The sequence below is a fragment of the Nyctereutes procyonoides genome, unplaced genomic scaffold, assembly GCF_905146905.1.
Source record: "Nyctereutes procyonoides isolate TBG_1078 unplaced genomic scaffold, NYPRO_anot_genome, whole genome shotgun sequence".
Classification (NCBI taxonomy): domain Eukaryota; kingdom Metazoa; phylum Chordata; class Mammalia; order Carnivora; family Canidae; genus Nyctereutes; species Nyctereutes procyonoides.
Window position 1 is genome coordinate 526,640 of NW_026575155.1, and position 23,084 is coordinate 549,723.

The 23,084-nt window shown below is 38.2% G+C and overlaps 1 protein-coding gene across 2 annotated transcripts in view; it reads right to left on the reverse strand.

Annotated features, from left to right (window-relative positions):
- APP (amyloid beta precursor protein) overlaps positions 1–23,084 on the reverse strand; it is a 264,416-nt gene that overhangs the window by 79,499 nt on the left and 161,833 nt on the right. Inside the window, exons 8-11 of one of the 2 annotated variants that reach the window (XM_055313494.1) lie at positions 22,266–22,322; positions 8,943–9,076; positions 2,804–2,878; positions 1,952–2,110 (exon numbers count right to left, since the gene is read on the reverse strand). In XM_055313494.1, coding sequence (XP_055169469.1) covers positions 1,952–2,110; positions 2,804–2,878; positions 8,943–9,076; positions 22,266–22,322 — 425 coding nt within the window. The remainder of the gene's footprint in view (positions 1–1,951; positions 2,111–2,803; positions 2,879–8,942; positions 9,077–22,265; positions 22,323–23,084) is intronic. The other variant, XM_055313495.1, reaches the window with a different exon arrangement.

Here is a 23,084-nt window from a genome sequence, read left to right on the forward strand (position 1 = left end):
GGGTGCCTGGGTAGTTCAGCTGGTTAAGTAACTGACTCTTGATTTCTACTCAGGTCATGATCTCAGGGTCCTGAGATCAAGCCCTGTATTGGGCTCTGTGCTGGGTGTGGAGGTTGCTTAAGATTCTCTCTCTCCCTCTGCTCACTCGCCCCTGTCAATAATAATAATAATAATAATAATAATAATAATAATAATAATAATAGGATATATTATTTACAGAGATAAAGGATATAAGCATTCATGTGGGAAACAACAAAAATAAGGCAATAGAACATCATTAAAGTAGCTGAAGAAGAAAACTTCATTTGAAAATTCTATACCCAGCAAAAATATCTTTCAAAAACAAAGGTGAAATAAAGATCTTTACAGGTAACACCACCCAAGCAAACGAATTCTTCACCAATCTACATGCATTAAAAAAATTTTTTTAAAGAAGTCCTCTGGGTAGAAGGAAAAGGATTCCATATGGATCGACACGAAGAATAAAGAACACCAGGGGAAATGGTAAATATTTTTCTTACTATGTAAAACTCTTTAAAAAACTATTTAAAAGAAAATTAACAATATTGAAGAATGCAAAAAGTATGACAACAGCCCAGACTGGGAAAGAAGAAATGGAAGAGTTTGAGTATGAGGTTCTTGTAATATATGTGAAGTGGCATAGTATCACTTGTACTGGTATAATATTGTGAAGTATTAGAAAAATTTTCTAAAATCCTAAGGAAAACACTAAAATAGCAAAATAAAGAGTTAACACTAAAAACCCTACAAAGGGCACAGAAGAAAATCATAAAAAAATTCTGTTGGTGCAAAAGTTGTCAAAAAAAAAAAAAAAAAAGCAGCAGCAAAAGGGGACAAAGAACAGATGGAACAAATAGGAAACACAGCCAGATGACAGATTTAGGTATAACTATATCAATAACTTCATGCGATGGTCTTCTCGATTAAAAGGCAAGATTCAACCATATGATGCCTATAAGAAATGCACCTCAAATATAAAGACAGATAGGTTAAGCAGAAGTATAAGGATGAAAAATGATATGCTATGGTAATATTAATCAAAACAAAGCTGAAATAGCTTTAATATTAGACACAGTAACTTCAGAGCAAAACATATTACCAGGAAGAAGGAGGCATTTCATAATGATATGGGGAGGTATGAGGGTAAAGGAGGACATAACCGCTCCCAGTTTTTTTGTGCCTAAAAACAAAGCCTCAAAATACAAAAGTAAAACCTGATGGCACCACATGAGAAAATGTCAGAGATTTTAATATCTTTTGCTCAATAACGGATAGAACGAATGGACATAACACACACACACTCGTGCTCAGCAGGTTTCTTATGTCCAAAGTAAACTCTCCCATGAAACCTCATTGAGGAGATCTGCTTGCATTGCTTGGTAAGCCTTTCTGGGCATTCACTGCTGAAAGCCTCAAATAGAGCCTCTTGATCCCTCCTGACATAAGCTGACACCATGACTTATGAGGGCTTCCCTCCAGAGGATATGGCTGCTGCTCTGAGCAGGAAACTTGAGTTCTAGTTCCTATTATTACATTAAAAATCCTTAGAACTTGGTCACATCTCAACTTTTCATGACTCTCAGTTATAGTTCATTAGATAGGGAAATGGGGCTTTGGTTCTAAGTGAGTCCTGCCAGCTTTCATAGTTTCCTGACTTCAGCTGTCCCATGAAATGTCACCATCCCAGGTGTGTCAACTTGGGTCAGGTCTTGCATTCTGAGTCACTGGGGAGCCTGTCTGACTGCTCTGTGGAAGGGTGTGAGTGTCATTGGTGCTCAGATGACCTCATGCAGGCAGCTACCCCATGACCCCGTAACCTTCAAGACAAGATGAGCCGAGGGGCTCACAATACTTAGATTTCTTTCTCATGGCCTCCTGTCTGTGCTGTGTCTAGAAAGGAGTTGTGGAAGGAAGCCTGGGGGTGACCTACCCGGGGTGGGACTGCTTGCAGAGCAGTGATGTAATTCTCCAGAGCCAGACGGCGGCGGTCATTGAGCATGGCTTCCACTCGGGCCATGTGCGTCTCCACCAGCTGCTGCCTCTCATTGGCTGCTTCTTGCTCCAGAGACTCCACCTTCTCCTGGAAATGCTGCCGTGACAAATACAAACACGTGTCAATCGGGAGCCCAATGAATAGGATGGGCTAATTCAAGTATTTCCAAAGGGCATATTTCATTTTACTAAAAGATTTATAGTCTTTCCAACATTTTGAGTAATTCAGCATGTTTTATGGGTTTCCCCCCTTTCTTGTACTCCATCCTAAACCTGATTGCTCACTGTAAATCATGATTTTATACTGCCCCTGAAGACCGATTTGACTAGCCATAACATAGGATAAATTTCTGTGCTCTTAAAACTCTAAATTCCATTACAAATTGAAAAAAAAAATCTCTTTTACTCAAAGTCCTTGAATTTCAGAAAATGACCATGAGAATCTCACTGTTTACTTTTAGGTAGTTTTGAGAAAAGGGTTCCCATCACAAATTCTAATCATGATGTAATTTTTGCCTGGGGAAGAAGTAGCAGCAGATTTTGACAACCAAAAAGATATATTTTTGATAAAGAACAGAGTGCATGGAACAATGTAAGTTTTATGGAAATGAATTATAACTTGAGCTAATTAAAAGCAAATACAAGGAAAGGTTTAAGAAATGGAATTACTGGACAATGATAAGCCATAGTCCAGATTGATGGGAATATGAACAATCACCCAGAAGATTACAGAGATGCTGGAAAATTTGTAGGCCTATGCTGCCTGGTAGAGAACCGGCCTGGTATTTACCTGAATAACTGCTTTCTTATCGGCCTTAGGCAAGTTCTTGGCTTGTCGTTCTGCCTCTTCCCATTCTCGCATGACCTACAAAATGAGAAAACATTGGAATTTAATACAGTCAGTTCTTTTTTTCCAATTTATATTTAATGAGAGATTATTTTCTTTCTGTATTTGACATTTTAAACATTTCAAAAGCTGATCACATTCCAGTCCTATCTCCAAACTATTTTTAATTGACCTCCCTTAGATGGAAATCATCTATCATAACAGCATATTAAACATAAATGCTCACACTTATTGGAGGAATGTGGGGCTTTGAAACAAAGTTGGTCCTTTTTTCTTTTCCTCAGAAATGGCTGAAAGCCATTTTGTTTGATGTGCACAAATGTCAACGATTCATAGCCACACACACACACACACATATACATATATATAGAGAGAACAAGGATTTCCACCATTAAATTGAATGCATTAGTTTTAATCTTTTGTGAAAGTATGTTATAAAATTTCAAACTGTGTATTTTTTTTAAGATTTTATTTATTCATGAGAAACAGAGAGAGTGGCAGAAACACAAGCAGAGGGGGAAGCAGGCTCCTCATAGGGAGCCTGATATGGGACTCGATCCCAGGACCCTGGGATCACAACCTGAGCCAAAGGCAGATGCTCAACCACTAAGCCAACCAGGTGCCCCTCAAACTGCATATTTTTCAAACAGTAAAGCGGGGGAAGGCAAGAACATTTTATACATGCGTACACATGCCATGAACATACTATCAAAAAAGTAGTATATAATGGAGGAAGGAAAAAAGATTTCCTTCGTCAGAAATCCTCAGATCCACCCCACTGATGGGTAATGAGGGACTTTTGCTCACCAGTCCCCATCATGAACAGCAAAGAATACCCTAAGTACCTCCAGAAATTCCAAGAGAATACACATGATAATGTTCTGAGTGTAGCAAAACATATTTTTGGCAAGTTATGCTAATTTAGTAACCAGGCTAATCTGTGTGGTAGGAGAAGAAAGTTTCCTCTTCTCATCCTTGCAGTTTACCCAGGATTACCCTGAGACAGGTTCATTCACTGACCTGAATGCAAAGAGAAGTCTGCAGCTGTGCATGTTGTTGAAATGAAATGATACTAGATTTTTAACCACCTATGGCTGCTTTCCCTTTCCAGTGTACTCCTTGCTATCAAGCTGAGCTTTTTTAAGTGCAACTCATAACTGAGCCAGATAAAATAAAGAACTGACAGATGAAGTGAGCAGTGTAATGGTCTGCTGGCAGATGTGTACTTGCACACTTTGAGACATCCAAGGCATAAGAGAACCTGATTTCTGTATTATAAGAGTCTATTATTTATAGATATTTATTTGTAAGGAATTGATTTTTCTGACATTCTTCAAAATAAAAAAAAAAGAGACTTGGAATAAAAAACTATTGATAGAGAATTTCAATGAGATAATAATCACATCAAATCACCCTGTGGGTTTTTATTTGGGTATTTTATTATCTACTAGCATTAATTTGCTGTATAGGATACATAGAATACAAGACTAGCTTCCTCGTGCTGTTTTTTTTTTTTTCTTAAATTATGGAGAATAAAGAATGGAGTGTATTTTCTACCATACTTGAAGAGCACGTAAAAACCAAAAAAGGTCACAACAAAATTGTAACAATGCCCCACTGCTGTGAATAAGAACAGAATACAAAAGAAATGAAACATACTATCCTGGACGCTTTAGTGTCTGCAAGAGTTAATGAAGGGCACCTGTATGGAGGGGGTCACTGAAGACTACCTCTGCCTTATGGATGAGATAAGGCTTGCAATAAAAATATTTCAATTTCCTGCTCTGAGAATGTTCACAGTGGCAGTACTCTACCATGAACTCTTCAGGCAAGGAATCTCAAAATTAGTTTGAGAGAGAAGCCAAATGTCTTACTGGAATGGGAAAACTGATTTCCTTATTATCTTTGCATTTTACCATCCCACCTTGCACATTCAGAACCTGGCCTATAAACTTTGAGCTGGGGAGACACATGGAACACTTAGAGAGATTTTTTTTGGTTAATGACTTGAAAATAAACATGATTATAATAGGAAATCAAATGTGATTTTCAGAGCAATTCAACAATATCCTCTAGTCTCACAAATAAAACAATTCACTGATACCATCACACTAGGCCTATTTAATGCAAGATAAACACATACCACACTATAGACTCAACATCTCTCTGAACAATGGCTACCACATTAGCCACAATGGCCCCATAATAGTTAACATTACTGCAGATCTCCTAGGTAGCAGACCCCGTATTAAGTGCTTTATAAAATCTATCTGTGAGATTAGTCATTGGGATCTTCATTTTATGGACCAGGTTAAGTTACCTGCTCAAGGTCATGGAGGAAAAGAAAATGGAGAAGGAAGGATATAAACCAAGATCTTTGTGGCTTTAAAGATCATGCTTTTATGTTCTAAGGCCCAATTTGCTATTATAAAATATAAAAATCACATATACATTATATATAATTTATATGCTTATATATCCATGTAAATAATTATATGAATATGTACTCATATATTTATCTATATATTATTCTGTATATAATTTTATACAAACCATATATATAATCATATAAAATTATTCAATGGAAAATCAATAGGTCAGCTAAGTTTCTTTATATTTGGTGACAGGATAAGGACAGTTCCTAAGATGTTGATGCTTATCTTGAAAATAATAAATTTAATAAATTTTTTTCACTTGACTTTTCAACTGTAAAATGAAAATTATAGGTATATTATAACTGTTAAATTCATAACTAATATATATATAATTATTATAGGATATAGAAATATATTATTAAAGACTATTCAGAATTGTATATTTACTAGACACTATCAAAACATGGCCAACAGAAATCTACAAGATTAGTTATCATGACACCCAACAACCAAATACCAAAAACCCCCAAATGCCAGAACTAACAAACCCCCAAACCCATATCTCTGCATTTATAAGAAAACAAATAGTAACAAAAATTACAATAAAAGTCAATTAAAATGCTCAGGTTGCTCCAGATATTCTTGTAAAGCAATCTCCTACTGCATGAACAAAAGTATCAGTATTACTGAATTTATAGATCTTCAAAGACTTGGCTGTTTCATGTAGAGAAAATGACAACTAATACATAGAGATTTAAGAGGCAGGCAGGCAAGTTCAAAGGCAAATAGTCTTCAGAATCCAGTACCACAGATTATGAAGATGAATGTTAATCTCAGGCATCTCTTTCCTGTGACCACTAGAATTAGCAGACCGCATTCTCTGCTCTTGGATAACATCTCTTAAGTTATCTCAGATACAGTGAATAAAAGATGAAGAAACCTCGTAAAGATATGTATGAACTAAGTCATGGGTTAAGTAGATGTGCTAAACTAACACTAAGTTGCGATTCTGGAGAGATCTAGACTATCTGAAACTGACATGTATATCAAAAAAATCACTAATAAGTCACTTGGCACTGGAGATGCCAGGTGGACCTTTCAGTGTTTTATTATTATTATTATTATTATTATTATTATTATTATTATTATTTTAATGGACTTAATTGCCCCTGAAATGGAATTTGCAGCCAGTGAGAAGGCTCAAAAAGCTTCAGAAGCAAACAGTGAGATAGGATTTAAGTTTAAAAGATGCTGTTTCAGTGGCAATAAATATGACTCAAAGTCATCCTATGCTTCCCTAACAGTGATTATATACAGCATGTGTTTTTCCTAATGAAAGATCCTGATTTTCAGAAGAATTGCCTTCAGGTGAAACCTCACTATTCCATTCTCCCAAGCTTTCTAGTTCAACTTGCTTTTTTAGGTTTTCCTCATGACCAACAACTATAACTCCACATTTTATTCCAGAGCCAAAGTATTTTAACTTCCCTGTCCCCCCACTTGTTATTACTCCAAAATAGATTCAAGCATTATGGTCACTCATCTTAAAAAATAAAAAGTAATTGTGTTGTATCTTTCTAGATACATTAGCAGTTCTGAGTTCTGTTTTAAAATACAGGTTTTATTAAAAAATAAAAAAATAAGGGATCCCTGGGTGGCGCAGCGGTTTGGCGCCTGCCTTTGGCCCAGGGCGCGATTCTGGAGACCCCGGATCGAATCCCACGTCGGGCTCCCGGTGCATGGAGCCTGCTTCTCCCTCTGCCTATGTCTCTGCCTCTTTCTCTTGTGTGACTATCATAAAATAAATAAAAATTAAAAAAAAAAATAAAAAATAAAAAAATAAAAAAATAAAAATAAATAAACAGGTTTTAGTATATTTAGCTATGGGGAGGTCAACAGGATATAGACATATCAATAGGAGATACATGGCATTGAAAAGATTATTATTCACACATAGTTCTCAAGAAGAGAGACAGCTAAATTTGGCTAGTTTGAACAAATCTGGTAGGCTCTGGGGTATAGGGGCTGTCCTTAGATGTCTGGTACCTAGCCCTGAAGTGAGCAGAGCAGGTGGATAGTGGGTCAGAGTGTAAGAGACAGATAAAGACCATATTTGGGGGTTTGGGGCTTTGGAGAGGTTGGTTTGACTATGAAAGGTGTGCCTTAAGGCCAGTCATTTGAAACCTCTAGGAACTGGCTAATTTTGGGAGGGGCGGTCTTTTTAGAGTTGGTTAAGGCATCAGATGTCAAAACACCAGAAAATATAAAAAAATTAAAACCCGTAATTAATGTGGTCTTTTTTTTTTTTTTTTTTTTTTTTTTTTATGATAGTCACACAGAGAGAGAGGGAGGCAGAGACAGAAGCAGGCTCCATGCACCGGGAGCCCGACATGGGATTCGATCCCGGGTCTCCAGGATCGCGCCCTGGGCCAAAGGCAGGCGCCAAACCGCTGCGCCACCCAGGGATCCCTTAATGTGGTCTTTTAAAGACTTTCTGTGAGCTTAGAGAATATATGGCAGACTAATCCATGAATCCTATTTAAGGTCTATTACAAAAACTTGCATTTGTGCTAAAAATTATGAAATCAGCAATGCTTTGATATTTACCACAGAATATTAACACTAAAAAAAGGAATGGTTGACTTTGACCCGAGAGTTTTCCTCATTCACTCATTTATGTTTCCTTAAACTTTTCCTTTTGTTTTTTCACTCTGAATTGTAGTCTACAAGTTAGGCAATAACTGGTAAGGAAGTGTTGATATATATTTGTGGAAGGAAGGAAGGAAGGAAGGAAGGAAGGAAGGAAGGAAGGAAGGAAGGAAGGATGGATCTGAAAAAAGGGCTAAAATCAGTATTATTTATTTTTAATAAATATAATATCCAGCACCTGGTATAGACATATCAGAAATTGTAGTTGATATTAGATATAAATTAGCCAGGTTTTGAACAAATTTTTCAAATTGTTTCATAAAGAAATCTGCTAAAAAAAAAAAACAAACCCCAAAAACAAAACAAAACAACCTGAACCCAAAACAAAAGCCAGGGTTTTTCATGCAATTCAGTGAAAAGAGCATTGTACCAAGAGCGAGACAGCTTCTAGTTCCAAATGCCATCTTTTGTGTTTCTTCTATTGTTTTGTTCTAGAGTGGGAAGCCACAGTCTCGAACCACTGTTGTATTATTGATCGTTTATGAAAAAGATAATGTGATCATTATGATTCAATATTGCTTTTAAGTTACTATGGTCCCATGAATTAGCTTTGGAAGAAATGTGAGGTTCAAAGTCATAATAATTTGGCATCTAATAAAAAATATTCATCTTTACTGCAGATCATTTTATGGAATTTTAATTTACAACATCATGGTTACAGGGCTACCTGTAATAAAAATATTATACACAGAATAATAAAACCAGAGAGAATGTTGCAGATATAATTTGTGCTTATAAAATCCTGCTATACTTAGTGTAATTGGATCTCTCCTAGGTGGTATGCTCAAGGAGGATTCTAAAAACCCCAAGCTGATAAACATAGAGCAAATGTTTTAAACTAAGACCTTACGTCTTTAAGGATCTGGATGAAATTAAAGAGCCCTCCCATCCCTAGGCATTCATCAATCATAGGGCCCCTAGGCAGACTCAGAGGCAGAGGCCAAGTTCAGATTTCCTCTTTATTGTTAATAATCTAAGGGATGAAGAAGTCCCATTACCTGGGACATTCGCTCGCGGTGCTTGGCTTCCAGCCTCTCTTTGGCTTTCTGGAAATGGGCATGTTCATTCTCATCTCCAGGTGTCTCAAGATACTTGTCAACGGCATCGGGGGTGCTGGCTGCTGTTGTAGGAACTATAAAGTAAAAAGAAGGAGGTTTGAGAAGAGAAACTATCTAATCATTTCAAAGAAAGCCATATTTTCCATTTACTACAGAACAAAGAATTTAGTAGAGCAGCACATACAGGTTAATGCTGTTTAAGAGAACACCATGAGACAATTCACAGCACGGTACAAATGTTTCACCCCTTCCAAGTTGAGGATGAAAGAAAATCTAAAGAACAGTCCATTTTGTGGTTATATTTAAAATTCTTTACAAAACAAGCATGCACAGAGCAGTGCTTAATAGAGACATTTTATCCCAAATCCCTATGCCTTGCTAAACTAACTTTTATAATCTTGAAAGTAAGATATGTTATCAATATCGCATCCTGTGATTCTTAAACCAAAGAAATCTCAAAATCAGTATACTGCTGAATAACCACACAACAAAGTAAAGGTAAATTCTACGCTATGTATTTCTGATAGCTTGATTTCAGAGCCACCTTTTGTGAGAAAGTGTTTGAAATACTACCCAGAACCCTGTAAATATCCATAAATACATTTCTGAAATCACACCTTTCTACCATCACAAAATTTGACAATAGTCGGCCCATTTCATTACACTAGTTGTCAAAAAGAAAGTGATTTCTATTTTGAATTCAACTAAAACTGCTAAGCAATATGAGTTGCAACATATACTGCTAAATTATGTGGAAACATAAATATCCATAAAATTGAAGTGTACTATAAAACAAAAATATTTTTACTCCTGAGCCAAGTGAATTGTAATGGCCTATATAAGCAGTTTTCCAAAAGATTAATAATGATTAGTGAGAATTCAGAGCATTTCTGAGCTTACAAGACAAAAAGAAAGACAGGAAAAAAGATTTTGATGTAGAGTAGATTACATTCAGCCCAAACTGTGAAATTAGGTGTTTTCACTATGTTTTCAGGGCAAATCAAATTAAGTGTTTTATTCAAAAGCTTATTCAAATATCACCAACGTTCTAAGTATTTTCCCTACTGATTTTATCTAAATATGGACTACTATATTTATCTAATTATGGACTATATTTGAGATAGAATATCCCAAAGAGGACTTAAATGAGAAGTATTTATGGATAAATCATTTTGAAATTAAATTCTAAGATGTCTTTTGTACATGCTTGGAGGAAAAAAATCGCCTGGAATCTTCACACTCCAAAGGCTTCAAGATTAGAACCAAAGCCAGAGCCTTTTGTGTTATGTAATTAAATAATACCTTTAATTTTATCTTTAATTTTAAAGAGAAATATTTGTTCAGATTTCTTTCCTTCTTTAATCTGTTTAATGGTTATTTAAAAAAATATATGAGCAGTTTAGGTATCTACACAGATGTTGCTTCAAGTGGAAGGAAGGAGGTGGAGTGTATTCCTGGGATTATTTTTCAGAATACTTGTGTGTTCACCCCTCTGCCTCCACCAAGTCAACAGGTCTGGGACTGGCACAGGGCAGACATTAAAAAGCATCTGCCCCCATATTCTGTGTGGCAGATGAGTGAGAATGTATTTGAGCAGCAAAAAGGTTGGAAAAGCGGCATAACATGAGCCATCTGTGTCCCTGTTTCTTTATGTATCAGGCCAGCATACCAGGCACCCTGGGAAAAATAGAGGCCACTCCATGCGTTAGGGTGGTACATATGGTCCTCCACGTTACTGCTCTTCTCTTTTCTTTGTTTGTCACATGTCATTCCAATCTTGGAGCTTATGCAGCCACAGAAAAAATTAGCTACTTTTATTTAGAACTGGACTATGAAATACCACTTACAGGAGAAGTAATAGATGTTTTTCTATAAGATCTTATATAAGATCTTCGGTATATAAAGGCCCACAAATGACTGGAAATGAGTCCTTAATTTTTAAGACCAAGAAATAATTTTCAATTTAAAATCCTTTTTTGTAAAAAAAAAAGGGAATCAAAGCCTAGTATTTTTCTGCATAAATTCAAGCAAATCAATATGCAAGTATATTTAACTTCATCAAGGTTCCCCACTTGAAATGGAAGTGATGTTTAGCATTTTAAATTTGTTTCCTGTGGTTTTCATCATTTTTTCATCTTTGCTGGTACAGCTTAAAGGAGAACAAGTTAAAAGTTCTCTTGGTTAAAAGTTCTTTTGGTGTAGTGAAGTCTGGCAGGATGACAAAATTAGGCAGACCATATTTTATATTTTGAATAAATGAAAATGTAGAGATGTTTGGGGTTCTTTTCATTGATGGAGATTGGCCATCCAGCTGTTAAGTGTCATAGCCATGACACAGCATCCTCTTTGAAAACTGGAATTATAAAAGCTACTATATAAGTAGGAAAGTTCTCCACCCAACTTTTATGGTTGGCAAATTGTATGGTTTTCTCCAACTCTTATGATATGCAGACACTGCCTACTATTTTATGGAAAGGAGATAAACACTGAAATCTGAGTCGTAAAATCTCATTAGTCTTTGTTAAAATGTAGCTTTGTAATATTAAGAATAAAAGAATATTAGAGAAATGAGCATGCAAGGTATATTTAATAGGATTAAGAATATTCCAAGTATTAAAACTTTTCAGGTACGTGGAAATAAATACAAATACTGTATTACTGATTTATTCCATTTAATCCAATATTTCTCTTTGAGTAAATCCTTGTAAGCGGCCCTTGTTATTGCCTTTCGTTGAAGACTTTAAAGGAAGCTGTCTCTCTTTTAATCTTTAATCCAAGCATTTTAGCTGTTCGTACTAACGCTCCATCTCAATTAGCATGAAATTTTCCTGCATTCGTACCGACCAAGCAAATCAGATCACTGTCCAGTCAAAGATGGAAGAATGATGGTACATCTTGATATCTGAAAAGGAATTTAATATTTCATTATCACTCCCCTGCAGCTGGTGGGGAGGAAGGGAAGAACCTTTTAAGGAGGAATTATGTACAGAAAGCTCGGCTTCTGTTTCTCTAATATTTCTGCCTCTTAAAGATATGACTGCACCAGGAACAGCTGCTATACTGTGATGAAGTCCATGGTCGGCAGGACGCATGATAATGAGGATAGTGGGCAGTGGTAGGACACCTGTGGCCCTCTGTCTGTACCCTTTCAAGGTGCTTCCTGTGGGAACGGAGTGGGTATGTTCCAGAGCACAAGGGAATGGGAAGCTGTTTATCGTGGGTCATTTAAAACACAGGTCATTTTAACAACAAAGTCTAGAAACAAGCTGGCCTCCGGAGGGTTTACTTTTGTTGTGTTTTTAAGCTACCATATGACAGTTCATCCTGTCCAGAGACGACTGAGGCTCCTTAGAAGCTGTGATCTTGGCTCACATTTCTAAGTTGGCCAAATAAGAACAGTCTACATTTATCAGCCTCCACTGTACTAGGTGCTTCCCTTGCATCCTCGTGTAAGATGAAGGGAGAGGGAAAAATTGCCCCATTACATTTATTGTGCATTTGACATAATTCCTCATATCCCTAACCCACAAATAAATCTGAATTTGGGATTAGGTAAACCATGAAAAGGCTTATGAAGTTTAATATTTAGAGCAGAAAAGGGCTAATCCCTCGCAAAGTATTTGCTTTTGTTAATGAACAACATGAACTGGCAAAAAAACATGCTTTGCTATGGTATCTGTCAACCTATTTTCTATCAAACAGCTGTCCCTGCCCTGAATGCTATCTGGCAAGTGACCTCTACCCAACGTTCAGAAGGAGGAGGGTTATGAGACAGGGGTCAGGCAAAAGATCGCATGGAGCATGGACCTAGATGATCGTTTGGCCTTTGGCCCCCGCTCAGATGCCCTCATTTACACCTTCTGCAAGCAAGCTTACCGGATACATGACCCTTTCAGAAAACCAGACTCAAATTCAAGATTAAACACCTCTAACTCTAGGTTTTAACCTCTCGTCATTAGCAGCACGGCAGCATCACATGCGTGGGCTTTTAACTTTCCAGATGACCTTCATATTTGTTGTCTTTGTTTAGTTAACATAACAGCTGTAAAATATGGTAGGACATACCTTTCAATACTGAGAATGGGTATCAAAGTGTAATACTGAACAAAAACAAATGCTACAGAAGAGCAGCTCCAACTCCTAGCACATTACTGCCTCAAGGTGAACATTCCAGTTCCAAAAATTCAGTGCTATTCTGGACAACTAATATTTTTCACAGAAGCTTCCTCCTTGCTTTTCTCAACCCGGGGAGGTCAGAGGTATCTGAAAAGCTGAGATGGCTTCTTGGATGTACCATGTGCCCGTATATTCCTTTATTCCTCTGTTTAACAGGTATTACAACCCATACCAAAAGTAAGACACATGGGAGAAACCAATGAGTAGAAAAAAGACCCCTGTGGCATTATATTCTAGTGAGAGAAGCAATCACCTCAAAAAAAAAAAAAAAAAGTCACATTGTTAGAATGTGATCTGTATTATGGAGAAAAAGAAAACTAGAGCAGGGCTGGGAAGAGTTAGGAGCGCGGGCGAGAGGCCAGGCTGGTCTAACTGAGAAGGTGTGTAACACAAAGAGATGAAGCCCCACTTCCCTGTCACCTGCTGGAGGAATGTAGCAGGTAACCTCAGAAACAAGCACAAAGGCACTGAGAGGGGAGTGTGCATGGAAAATTCTAGGACAAGCAAGGTCAGGGTGGCCAGAGCCAAAGGAGCAAGGGAGAGAGGAAGGAAATAAAGGACAGATCAGGTAAAGGCTGTAAGGAGCAATGCAAGTTGTTTTGAGGAAAGGAAAGATGTGATAGGATGCTTTAAAAGGGTCACTGTCAAAAAAAAAAAAAAATAAAAAACAAAACAAAAAAAAATAAATAAAAGGGTCACTGTCAGGCAGCCTGGGTGGCTCAGTGGTTTAGTGCCGCCTTCAGGCCAGGGCCTGATCCTGGAGACCCGGGATTGAGTCCCACATTGGGCTCCCTGCATGGAGCCTGCTTCTCCCTCTGCCTGTGGCTCTGTTTCTCTCTCTCTCACGAATAAATAAAATCTTAAAAAAAAAAAAATCTTAAAGTCCGTTTTTTTTTTTTTTTTTTTTTTTTTAAAAAAAAAAAAGGATGCCTGGGTGGCTTAGCAGTTGAGCGTCTGCCTTTAGCTCGGGGCTTGATCCCGGAGTACAGAGATCAGGGATTGAGTCCCACATCAGGCGCCCTGCAGGGAGCCTGCTTCTCCTTCTGCTTATGTCTCTGCCTCTCTGTGTGTGTGTCTCTCATAGATAAATAAATAAAATCTTTAAAACAAATAAATAAAATAAAAGGGTCACTGTCTGCTAAGGGACAATGGGGAAGAAGAGGGTGAGGGGTGATGGTGGAAGGCTCCCTTCCCTTCTCCCCAGACTTCAGACAAATCACAGATTCGCTTCTCTCTCATCCACAGAATGCTTATTACCTAAACCAGATACCAAGGGAGAAACTCTTTTCAAGTGTGTGAGGGCCCATTTCAGTTTTAATGATTTGGCACTAATATATGTTGCAACATTTCCACCTCATGTTGCAATCTTAGTACGTGTCATAGCCCCCCCCCCCCCCGCCCCTTTTTTTGGTGGGTGGATGGGGCACACATCTTTGCTTTCGGTGTATTTTAATTTTTATTTATTTTATTTTGGGGGGTAGAGAGAAGGCACTGTGTGGGGGGGTAAGGGGGAGAGAGGGAGAATCCCAAGCAGGCTCCACACCCAGCTCGGAGCCCCATGTGGGGGCTTGATCTCATAACCCTGAGATCTCGACCCGAGCCAAAAATCAAGAGTCAGACACACAACGGACTGAGCCACCCAGGCACCCCACTGCTTTCAGTTTATTAATGACCCCTGGTGCTGCACCCAATGTTCCTATAACAAAGTACACCACCATTACTGGGGACATGATGCCAACACAACATTTCCATTCAGCATTTCCCCAAGAAAACTTTCTAAATTTTAGGAAAAGTTACTTCAAAACAAGGTGAGAATTGGTATCATCAGAATGCAGTAGAAACTGCTCCCCTTGCCCTTTTGGAGGACCTCTCTATCTGAGACATGATCAAATTCAGCTAATAAATCAAAGCTTATGCCACATTTTTAGACCATTTCAGTTCTGACTGTAGAATCACTACAGAGTGATACTTTCATACCAGATGCAATAATGTGGAGTTGAAACACTACAGACATCATGAAAAACTGCCCCTGTCATTCTGATATTGGCTTGTTTCCTTAATTTCTAGGAGACACATAATTTTATAGACAAGAAGGGCTCAGGATAAAGGAGCAAGAACTCCACCTTCAAACAGTAACAACCCCGACTATCTCCATCAGACCACAAGGCTGAATGTTTCCCCAAACAGAGGCCCATGAATGGCATTTAGTCAATATACTAATGCTAACAAGAAAATCTGCTTAGGCTCCTTTCATCCGGAGTCAGGCAATTTATCAATGAAGATGAAAGTAAATTAAGACCTATACCAGTAATTGCTTTATCATTGAAAATGCTATTTTATACACAGCTGGCAACAGTGTGACTTCAAATGGTTATGATTTATATGAGAGGTGGTAATGAGGATAAGTCACAAATAGGTAAAATATAAACCTATAAAGAAGGATTTTAAGTGCAAATTTAATTTCAAAACAAGGCAGAGCTTGCAGATGGAGATCCTGATTTTAATGAAAAGGTAAAAAAAAAAAAGTCTTTTCATTTCTCTAATTCCAAAATTACTAAAATCCCTAACACGTTCTAAACTCAAATATTAAAAAAAAATAAATAAACTCAAATATTCATCACACCCAAGTCCAAGTTAGAGGAGCCACCTGTAATGTGAAAATAGCATGTGACCCTTAAATATTGTTCCAGACTCTCTAAAAACAGAAAAGAAAAAAAGAACAAAGGCCCTTTCCATTCCAACCGTGCCCTTGCTTCACGCTTGTTTTACAGTTGGTGCGATCATAGTTGGCAGACTATCAAATGTGCCGTACAGACATAAGGTAATAAAAATGTAATCTATGCTGTGTTTACTCTATTCAAGCTGCATTTCTTTTTTATGTCTTATGGACATGAACTGGATGTGGGAATTTTGTCAAATATGTGAAAGGAGTGTGAAAGAATGAGTGCTGGCGTTATTTTTATTTATATCTATATCCGATTCAGCACAATGCACCAAAATTTAAGAGCAACCTCAAGTCTGAATCTAAAAACCACATGTGAAGCAATAGCAATAATAATTGGCATCCAGAATGTCTTACCCTTGTTACTGTTTCCTGTCCATGTGTCAAGAGCTATTCTCAGCTTCATTAATGGTGGCTCAGAAACAGATGATCTGTCAGAGTTGCTCAACACTCAACAGAGTTGTTCAAAAAGTCAAAATCTGCAATATTATCTACTTTCAAAGAAATTGTAGCAGGAAAAGCCAGATAGGGCTGTTAACCTCTATGGAGGTCTTAAAAATTTCATTAAACACACACACACACACACACACACACACACACACACACACACACACACAATTTCATTTTCCTCTGGCCTTCCATACCAGTCTTTCCCTACACTTGTATATTTTACTTTATATTGTTACTTAATCCTATCCCATGCCTGGGTCTCATCTCATCAACAGAACTGTCAAGTTATTGGAAGCAGGGAACTTGGTTTACTTGGCTAGTGCCCCTCAAAATACACAGCTTAGCACCAGCATATCTTGAGCTCAGAAGTTACAGCTTTATTAAATCAGAAGTTGACGTGCCAGTCTCTTCTTGTACATAGTAGGTTTTTTTTTGTTTGTTTCTTGTTTTTTTTTTTTTTTAAGATTTTATTTATTTATTCATGAGAGAGACAGAGAGAGAGGCAGAGACACAGGCAGAGGGAGAAGCAGGCTCCCTGTGGGGATCCTGATGCGGGACTCGATCCTGGGACTCTGGGATCACGACCTGAGCTGAAGGTAGATGCTCAACCACTGAGCCACCCAGCTGCCCATAAATAGTGTTACTTTTTTATGGAGCACAGCTGTATGTTTGTTGAGCTATTGTCTGTGGCTGCCTTCATGTTATGATTGCCAAGTTGAGTATGCATAACAGAGACCATATGGCCCACAAAACCTAAAATATTGACCCTCTCATCTCTTATGGAATCACTTCATCCTCCTAGAATAGAAAGGTGTCATGATCCCAAATACACTACAAGTAGTTGGAGGATATTACTGGGAAAGAGAAAAGTAGGAGAGGTTTTCAAGGTCTGTTTGGAAAAGTGAGGACACAAGAACTTCATGAAAATAAAAAAAAATTATCAAGAAATTATTATTTCTTGAAGATTTTATTTACTTATTTATCTGAAAGAGAAAGAGCACATGTAGGGGCAGGGGCAAGGGCAGGGGTAGAGGCAGAGGCAGAGGGAGAGGCAGAGGGGGCACAAAGCCTGATGTGGGGCTCGATCTCACAACACTGAGATCACAACCTGAGTGGAAATCAAGAGTAGGACACTTAACTGAGCAACCCAGGTAACCCTCATGAAAATAAATTGATCAAATAATGTTCATAATTAATAAAAATATAGAGTGTTTTTTATTATTCTGAGTAAATGAGTATTTATTTACTTATTTAAATGTTGGTTTCCTGAGTGAATCAATTCCTGTCCATCTTAGGATTTGTCCCTATGAGAGCTTCAAGGAAAAAGCCATTTTTCATTCTGATCATTTCTCAATACCAGAGATGTGGCTTCTCATACATGTCAATCTAATAGATTTTACTGTCACTGATGTGACATGTAATTTAATGCACTCCCACATCTTTTTAATGATTTTAATTACTATTAATAATACTTGGCAGTTTTATAAAAATATCATAGTTCCGTTAGTATTTGAGAATGTGCTAATGGGAACTAATACTCGCTACTTTGTAATCAAAAAGAAGAAGTACGGTGTGATCGAGAACAATGGGTCAGGTCTGGCCAAAGACTGCCTCAGACCAGATAAGACAACTCTGGGGTGAAGGTGGCACATTCCATTCAAAGGCTGCACAATGAGTTTGCAAATTGTGAGCCTCTCAGGTAGCAGCCTCAGGACTTGGGGATGGTGATTTGGCCTGATTTGATATGTCCTCATTATTTTTAGATTCTCTGGAAGTGTATTAGTCTATTCTCCTGGTATTTCGACCACTTTGATGTGGGTAGAAGTCTTTTCCCCTTCTGGATCCTGCATGAGGCCAGATCTAGCCTTTGCAGAGACCCTAAGGCCATAAACACGATTCCAAGGTACAGCTAGATGCCAAGCGATCTGTGTGGCAAGGCCAGGTGGCATCACTACAGATGGCTGTTCTCTAGCATATGCTGGGATTCTGTGAAACTAAGAGGAAACAGAGAAGGAGGTGGTAGTACACGGGGGAACATGCAACTTCCAACCCGGAGGTTTGCTGGTTTAGTCTGTGTGCCCAGTAGCACTCACATTAGAGTAAAACAGCTAGGAGACCTCTAACTACTGTACAGTTGGCACAGCAGTTCCTACCCTATCTTGTACACAATGAGAACTAGGAGTGTGGTCTAACAAATTCAATTTCATTAACATCTGTCAAGAACTGGAGGCTTCTGAACTTCAACATGTCGACAGGCCTTCAAGTTCCTGGAAAGTGTGCCTGTTTATACCAGTCTGGTTCTATCTTTGAATCCGATGTGGGTTCACCAGAAGTCTAGATCAGAGGCTCTCAACAGGGGGTGATTTTGCCCCTCCTTGCCTCGGGACACAATTTGGCAAAGTCTGGAGACAGCTGAAGTTAGCACAGTTGAGGTGGTATTACTGGCATCTAGTAGGTAGAGGCTAAACACGCTGCTGAACATCCTCCATATACAGGACAGCATCCCAAGAACGAATTACCTAGTCCCAAACATCAATAGTGTCAAGGTTGAGCGACCTTGGTTTTAATACTGTCTGTGCCACTGCAAGAAGAGAGCCAAAGAGGGGTCATTTGTCGTTCCCTAGGGCCACATCTTTGGTACAGTCAGCTGATTAACTCCTGGCACGATGGCTCTTTGTGACATTAAATGCCATGAAGACTCAGTCTGTTTGCCTTTTGAGATGCAATCTGACAGGAAGACGCTAGATAAAAACACATTCTCTCATATTTGAAATATAAACTAAGCAATAAATATTTATATACTAATCTTACTATTCACAAATCCAAATGGGCAATACAAAATTAATGTCAGAAATAATTCTCGTCCCATCAGATACTTTATCTCAAACAGCAAAGAGATTTTATAAAGGATTCAAATCCACAAGTTTATGAGTAAAATGAAAGCTCTAGAGCCTCTTATCTCTATTCTCTTTATCCACGGTTTAGATTCTTATCTACAACTAAATATAAACAAAAAATCAGTGTTCTTTAACACTGCAATACTCAAAATTGGTTTTTATGACAGATTTATTTATTTATTTATTTATTTATTTTAATTTTTTTTTTTTTTTATGATAGTCACAGAGAGAGAGAGAGAGAGAGAGAGAGAGAGAGAGAGGCAGAGACACAGGCAGAGGGAGAAGCAGGCTCCATGCACTGGGAGCCCGATGTGGGATTCGATCCCGGATCTCCAGGATCGCGCCCTGGGCCAAAGGCAGGCGCCAAACTGCTGCGCCACCCAGGGATCCCTATGACAAAGATTTAAAATCTAGAAATACATGATTATAATACATTTTGATGGGAAAATTACTGTATTTATAATGTAGACCATCAGAGATTTTCTCCACATGTGCAATGTTACATAGTTTAACTGAGGAGCCTTTTCATTTCATATTTATTATTTGACTAGATGTAACTCAAACTGAGAAACCCATAAAACCGACCACTCTGGTGAAGAGGGACCCTCCAATGAAGCCCTAGGTTGGTGAAGGAGCCAAGTGCAAGCCCAGCTTACCAAATCATATGGTCTTGTTCACCTTCTCACCTTCTGACTACATCCTGCTATCTGCATTTGACCTCCAGATGACCGTGACTTCTTTAAATTCATATGTGTTACTCTGCTATAAATAAGATAGCATCACTGCACAGGCTATAAATAACTAGAAATTATATGCTTTCTCTAGTCTGTTTGTACCAGTACTGCAGAACCCTACACTTGCTGTGATGAATAGTCTCTGTAGGTAGACAAGAAAATAGAACTGCCAAAATCATTTCACCCTCCTAGAATGGAAAGGTGTCATGGTCCCAAATACACTACAAGTAGTTGGATGATATTACTGGGAAAGAGAAAATTATGAGAGATTTTCAAGGTCTGTTTGAAAAAGCTGAGGACTTAAGAACTTCATGAAAATATATTTCTTCAAGATTTTATTTATTTGAGAGAGAGAGCCCATGTAGGAGCGGGGGCAAGCACAGAGGGAGAGGGAGCACAGAACCCGATGTGGGGCTTGATTTCACAACACTGAGATCATCACCTGAGTCAAAATTGAGTCGGACACTTAACCAACTGAGACACCCAGGCACCCCACGTGAAAATAAGTTCATCAAATAACATTCATTTCTGCTAATTAATAAAATGAATTTTTTTACAAATAGGGGAAACATATTTCATTTATTGAGGCATTTAGAAAAAAGTTTTTTCATATTCTTCCTGTTATTTTCTGTATTCCTAAAACGTGCTGTGAACTTCAAATGTAACTTTTTTTTTTTCAAATGTAATTTTTCTAACCTAAGAAACAGAACCAAATCCTTGGCCATATGGAGTACAGTGTATAGCCACAAGATTTTTTATGTTTTAAAGCTGATCCTGCCACGTTTGATGGCTCTCATGGCCTCGTTTTATACTATGTATAAAGGACATGAAGAAAATGCCCACAAAGTGCTTTGAGAAAAATAAATGATCCGAGAAAATGCCTGGTAAATTGCAACCTGCCACAAAGATCAATATATTATTAATCCTACAGTGTAATACCCAGTTTTCTCTAATCCTCTGTGTCTACTCACTTGTCATGCTTTCGATGTTAGAAAAAAAAATGCTGTCACAATCAGAGAAAATATGTTGACTCTAGTAGTGAAACCCCCACATCCTTCAAAAGTTGGATATAAAGTGAATGAATTAGAATCTTATGGTGGCTATTAAAAAAGAAAAAACTTCATGGCTGATGGAGAAATTGTTTGTAAATTACATAATTCTCTATTACTTATCCTATTTATTTTTTTAAGATTTATTTATTTTAGAGAGAGAATGGATGCACATAGACGGGCAGAGATAGAGGGAGAAGGAGAGAAGCAAACTCCTTGCTGAGTGTGGAGCCCCACGAGAGGCTTGATCCCATGACCCATGAGATAGATCATGACCTGAGCCAAAATCTAGAATCAAATGCTTAACTGACTAAGCCACCCGGTGCCACATATTTCTTATTTTTATTTTTTAAAGAAACCAATTTGGAGACCAGGTTTTTTTTCAGGATAATGTACATATATGCCAATTTCATTATATCTGAGCTACAACTGAAATTGTTATCTCTTTTTCCAACAACTATCAGCCTCAATAGTGTGTGTGTATCATCCCTAACTTAACGATGCAGAAATCGATTTTTGGATATAATCCGCATTTTAAAATAGTACTGTGTGTTTAACATTACATCTGAAAACCAAGCTAGACTGATATGCCAAGTGGAATCATCACAAAACCCAGACACTCTAAGATTGGCTGATGCAAGATTTCTTTAGATGAATCTTCTTTCTACAACCTTATGATAAAACCTGAAGTCAGACACTTCTGTCCCAGCAGAACATTCAGGGAGAGGAAGAAGAGGTGGTTAGGAAATCTAGAGGTGGTCTTTCACTTCCTAAGGCTTAACATGTGCCTTACAACACATAGCTGAAGCCTGTGCAAACACATTAATCCATGGAGTTAGTACAATGCATGCATATTATCTATTTTTCTGGGAAATGAGTCATTTTTATGTATGTGGCCTCTTGTTAAACTGTTAAATCTTGACAGCTTTAGGAAATAAAACGGTGATGCCAAATAAAACACAATCATATATACTATACATAATAGAACCATACTGAATTTCAGGAAAAAACTGATCAGAAACAGAAGTTGAGTCAATGCTCTTTGCCCAGTGTCTGAAGTTGTGTGGCAGAATTGGACATTATTACAAAGCAAAGCAACACAAATAAACATTTTATGGAAAGACAGGTGTTCGAGAAACACAAAACCATGCAAAGATGATGCTGGAGTTATAATCCAGCCATGCACTGGACTACTTCCTCCACCCCCCAACCCCCTCCCGTGAATGACAACATACGTTTGACAGCATCTTGGGGAAGAGGTTCCTGGGTTGTCTTGAGTAAACTTTGGGACACTATGGAGAAAATAAGAGAACATAACTAAAAATAAAAATAGAAACATGGGAATGATGGTTGCAACTTACATGATTCCATTGACCAAAGGGAAAAACAAAAACAAAAACAGAAACATTGGATTAAAAAACATAACTAAACAAATACAGTGAGGCTGGGCCCTAGCAGGGGACCAAAGTCAACATCAACACAGGAGATCTATTTCCGCAGGGATACCTTAGCAGGCTGGGTATTCTGTTTCCAATAGCACTTCCAAGTAACCTGTTGAGCATTTCCTGCTGCCATTCTCTCTCCTTAGCGCCAAGCGTCATCAACTCCCAGGGATCCACTCCGTTCACCCATTCACAGGGCACCTCCAGCTTGCAGCTCAGGCCATTTGTTGCTTTACTGTCCACCCTCCTGACAGACATTTAGCTTCTCATGTTTGCTTTCTTGGTAATTATCCTATAACCTGCCTCCCCTGAAACGAATATGGACTGCCTGGCTGACCCATGACACCTTTGTTGGGAGTCTCTACCTTTTGCAAAGCACTTGGCAAAAGGTGTGCCATCCAGGGCACCTCCAGAGGCTCCGACTCACCTGTGGTGGTAGTGCCCACAGCTCACTCCCAGTCTGAGTCAAATCAGACTGATGAAATGGAGAGGGTGTGCGTATGGGCTGTGGTAGTGTTTTGGGGGGCGGGGAGGGGGATAATTTCTAACTCAAGGCAAATTCCTCAGTGCCAGTAATTAAAAAAAAAAACCTCTCTCTTATTACATGTGCAT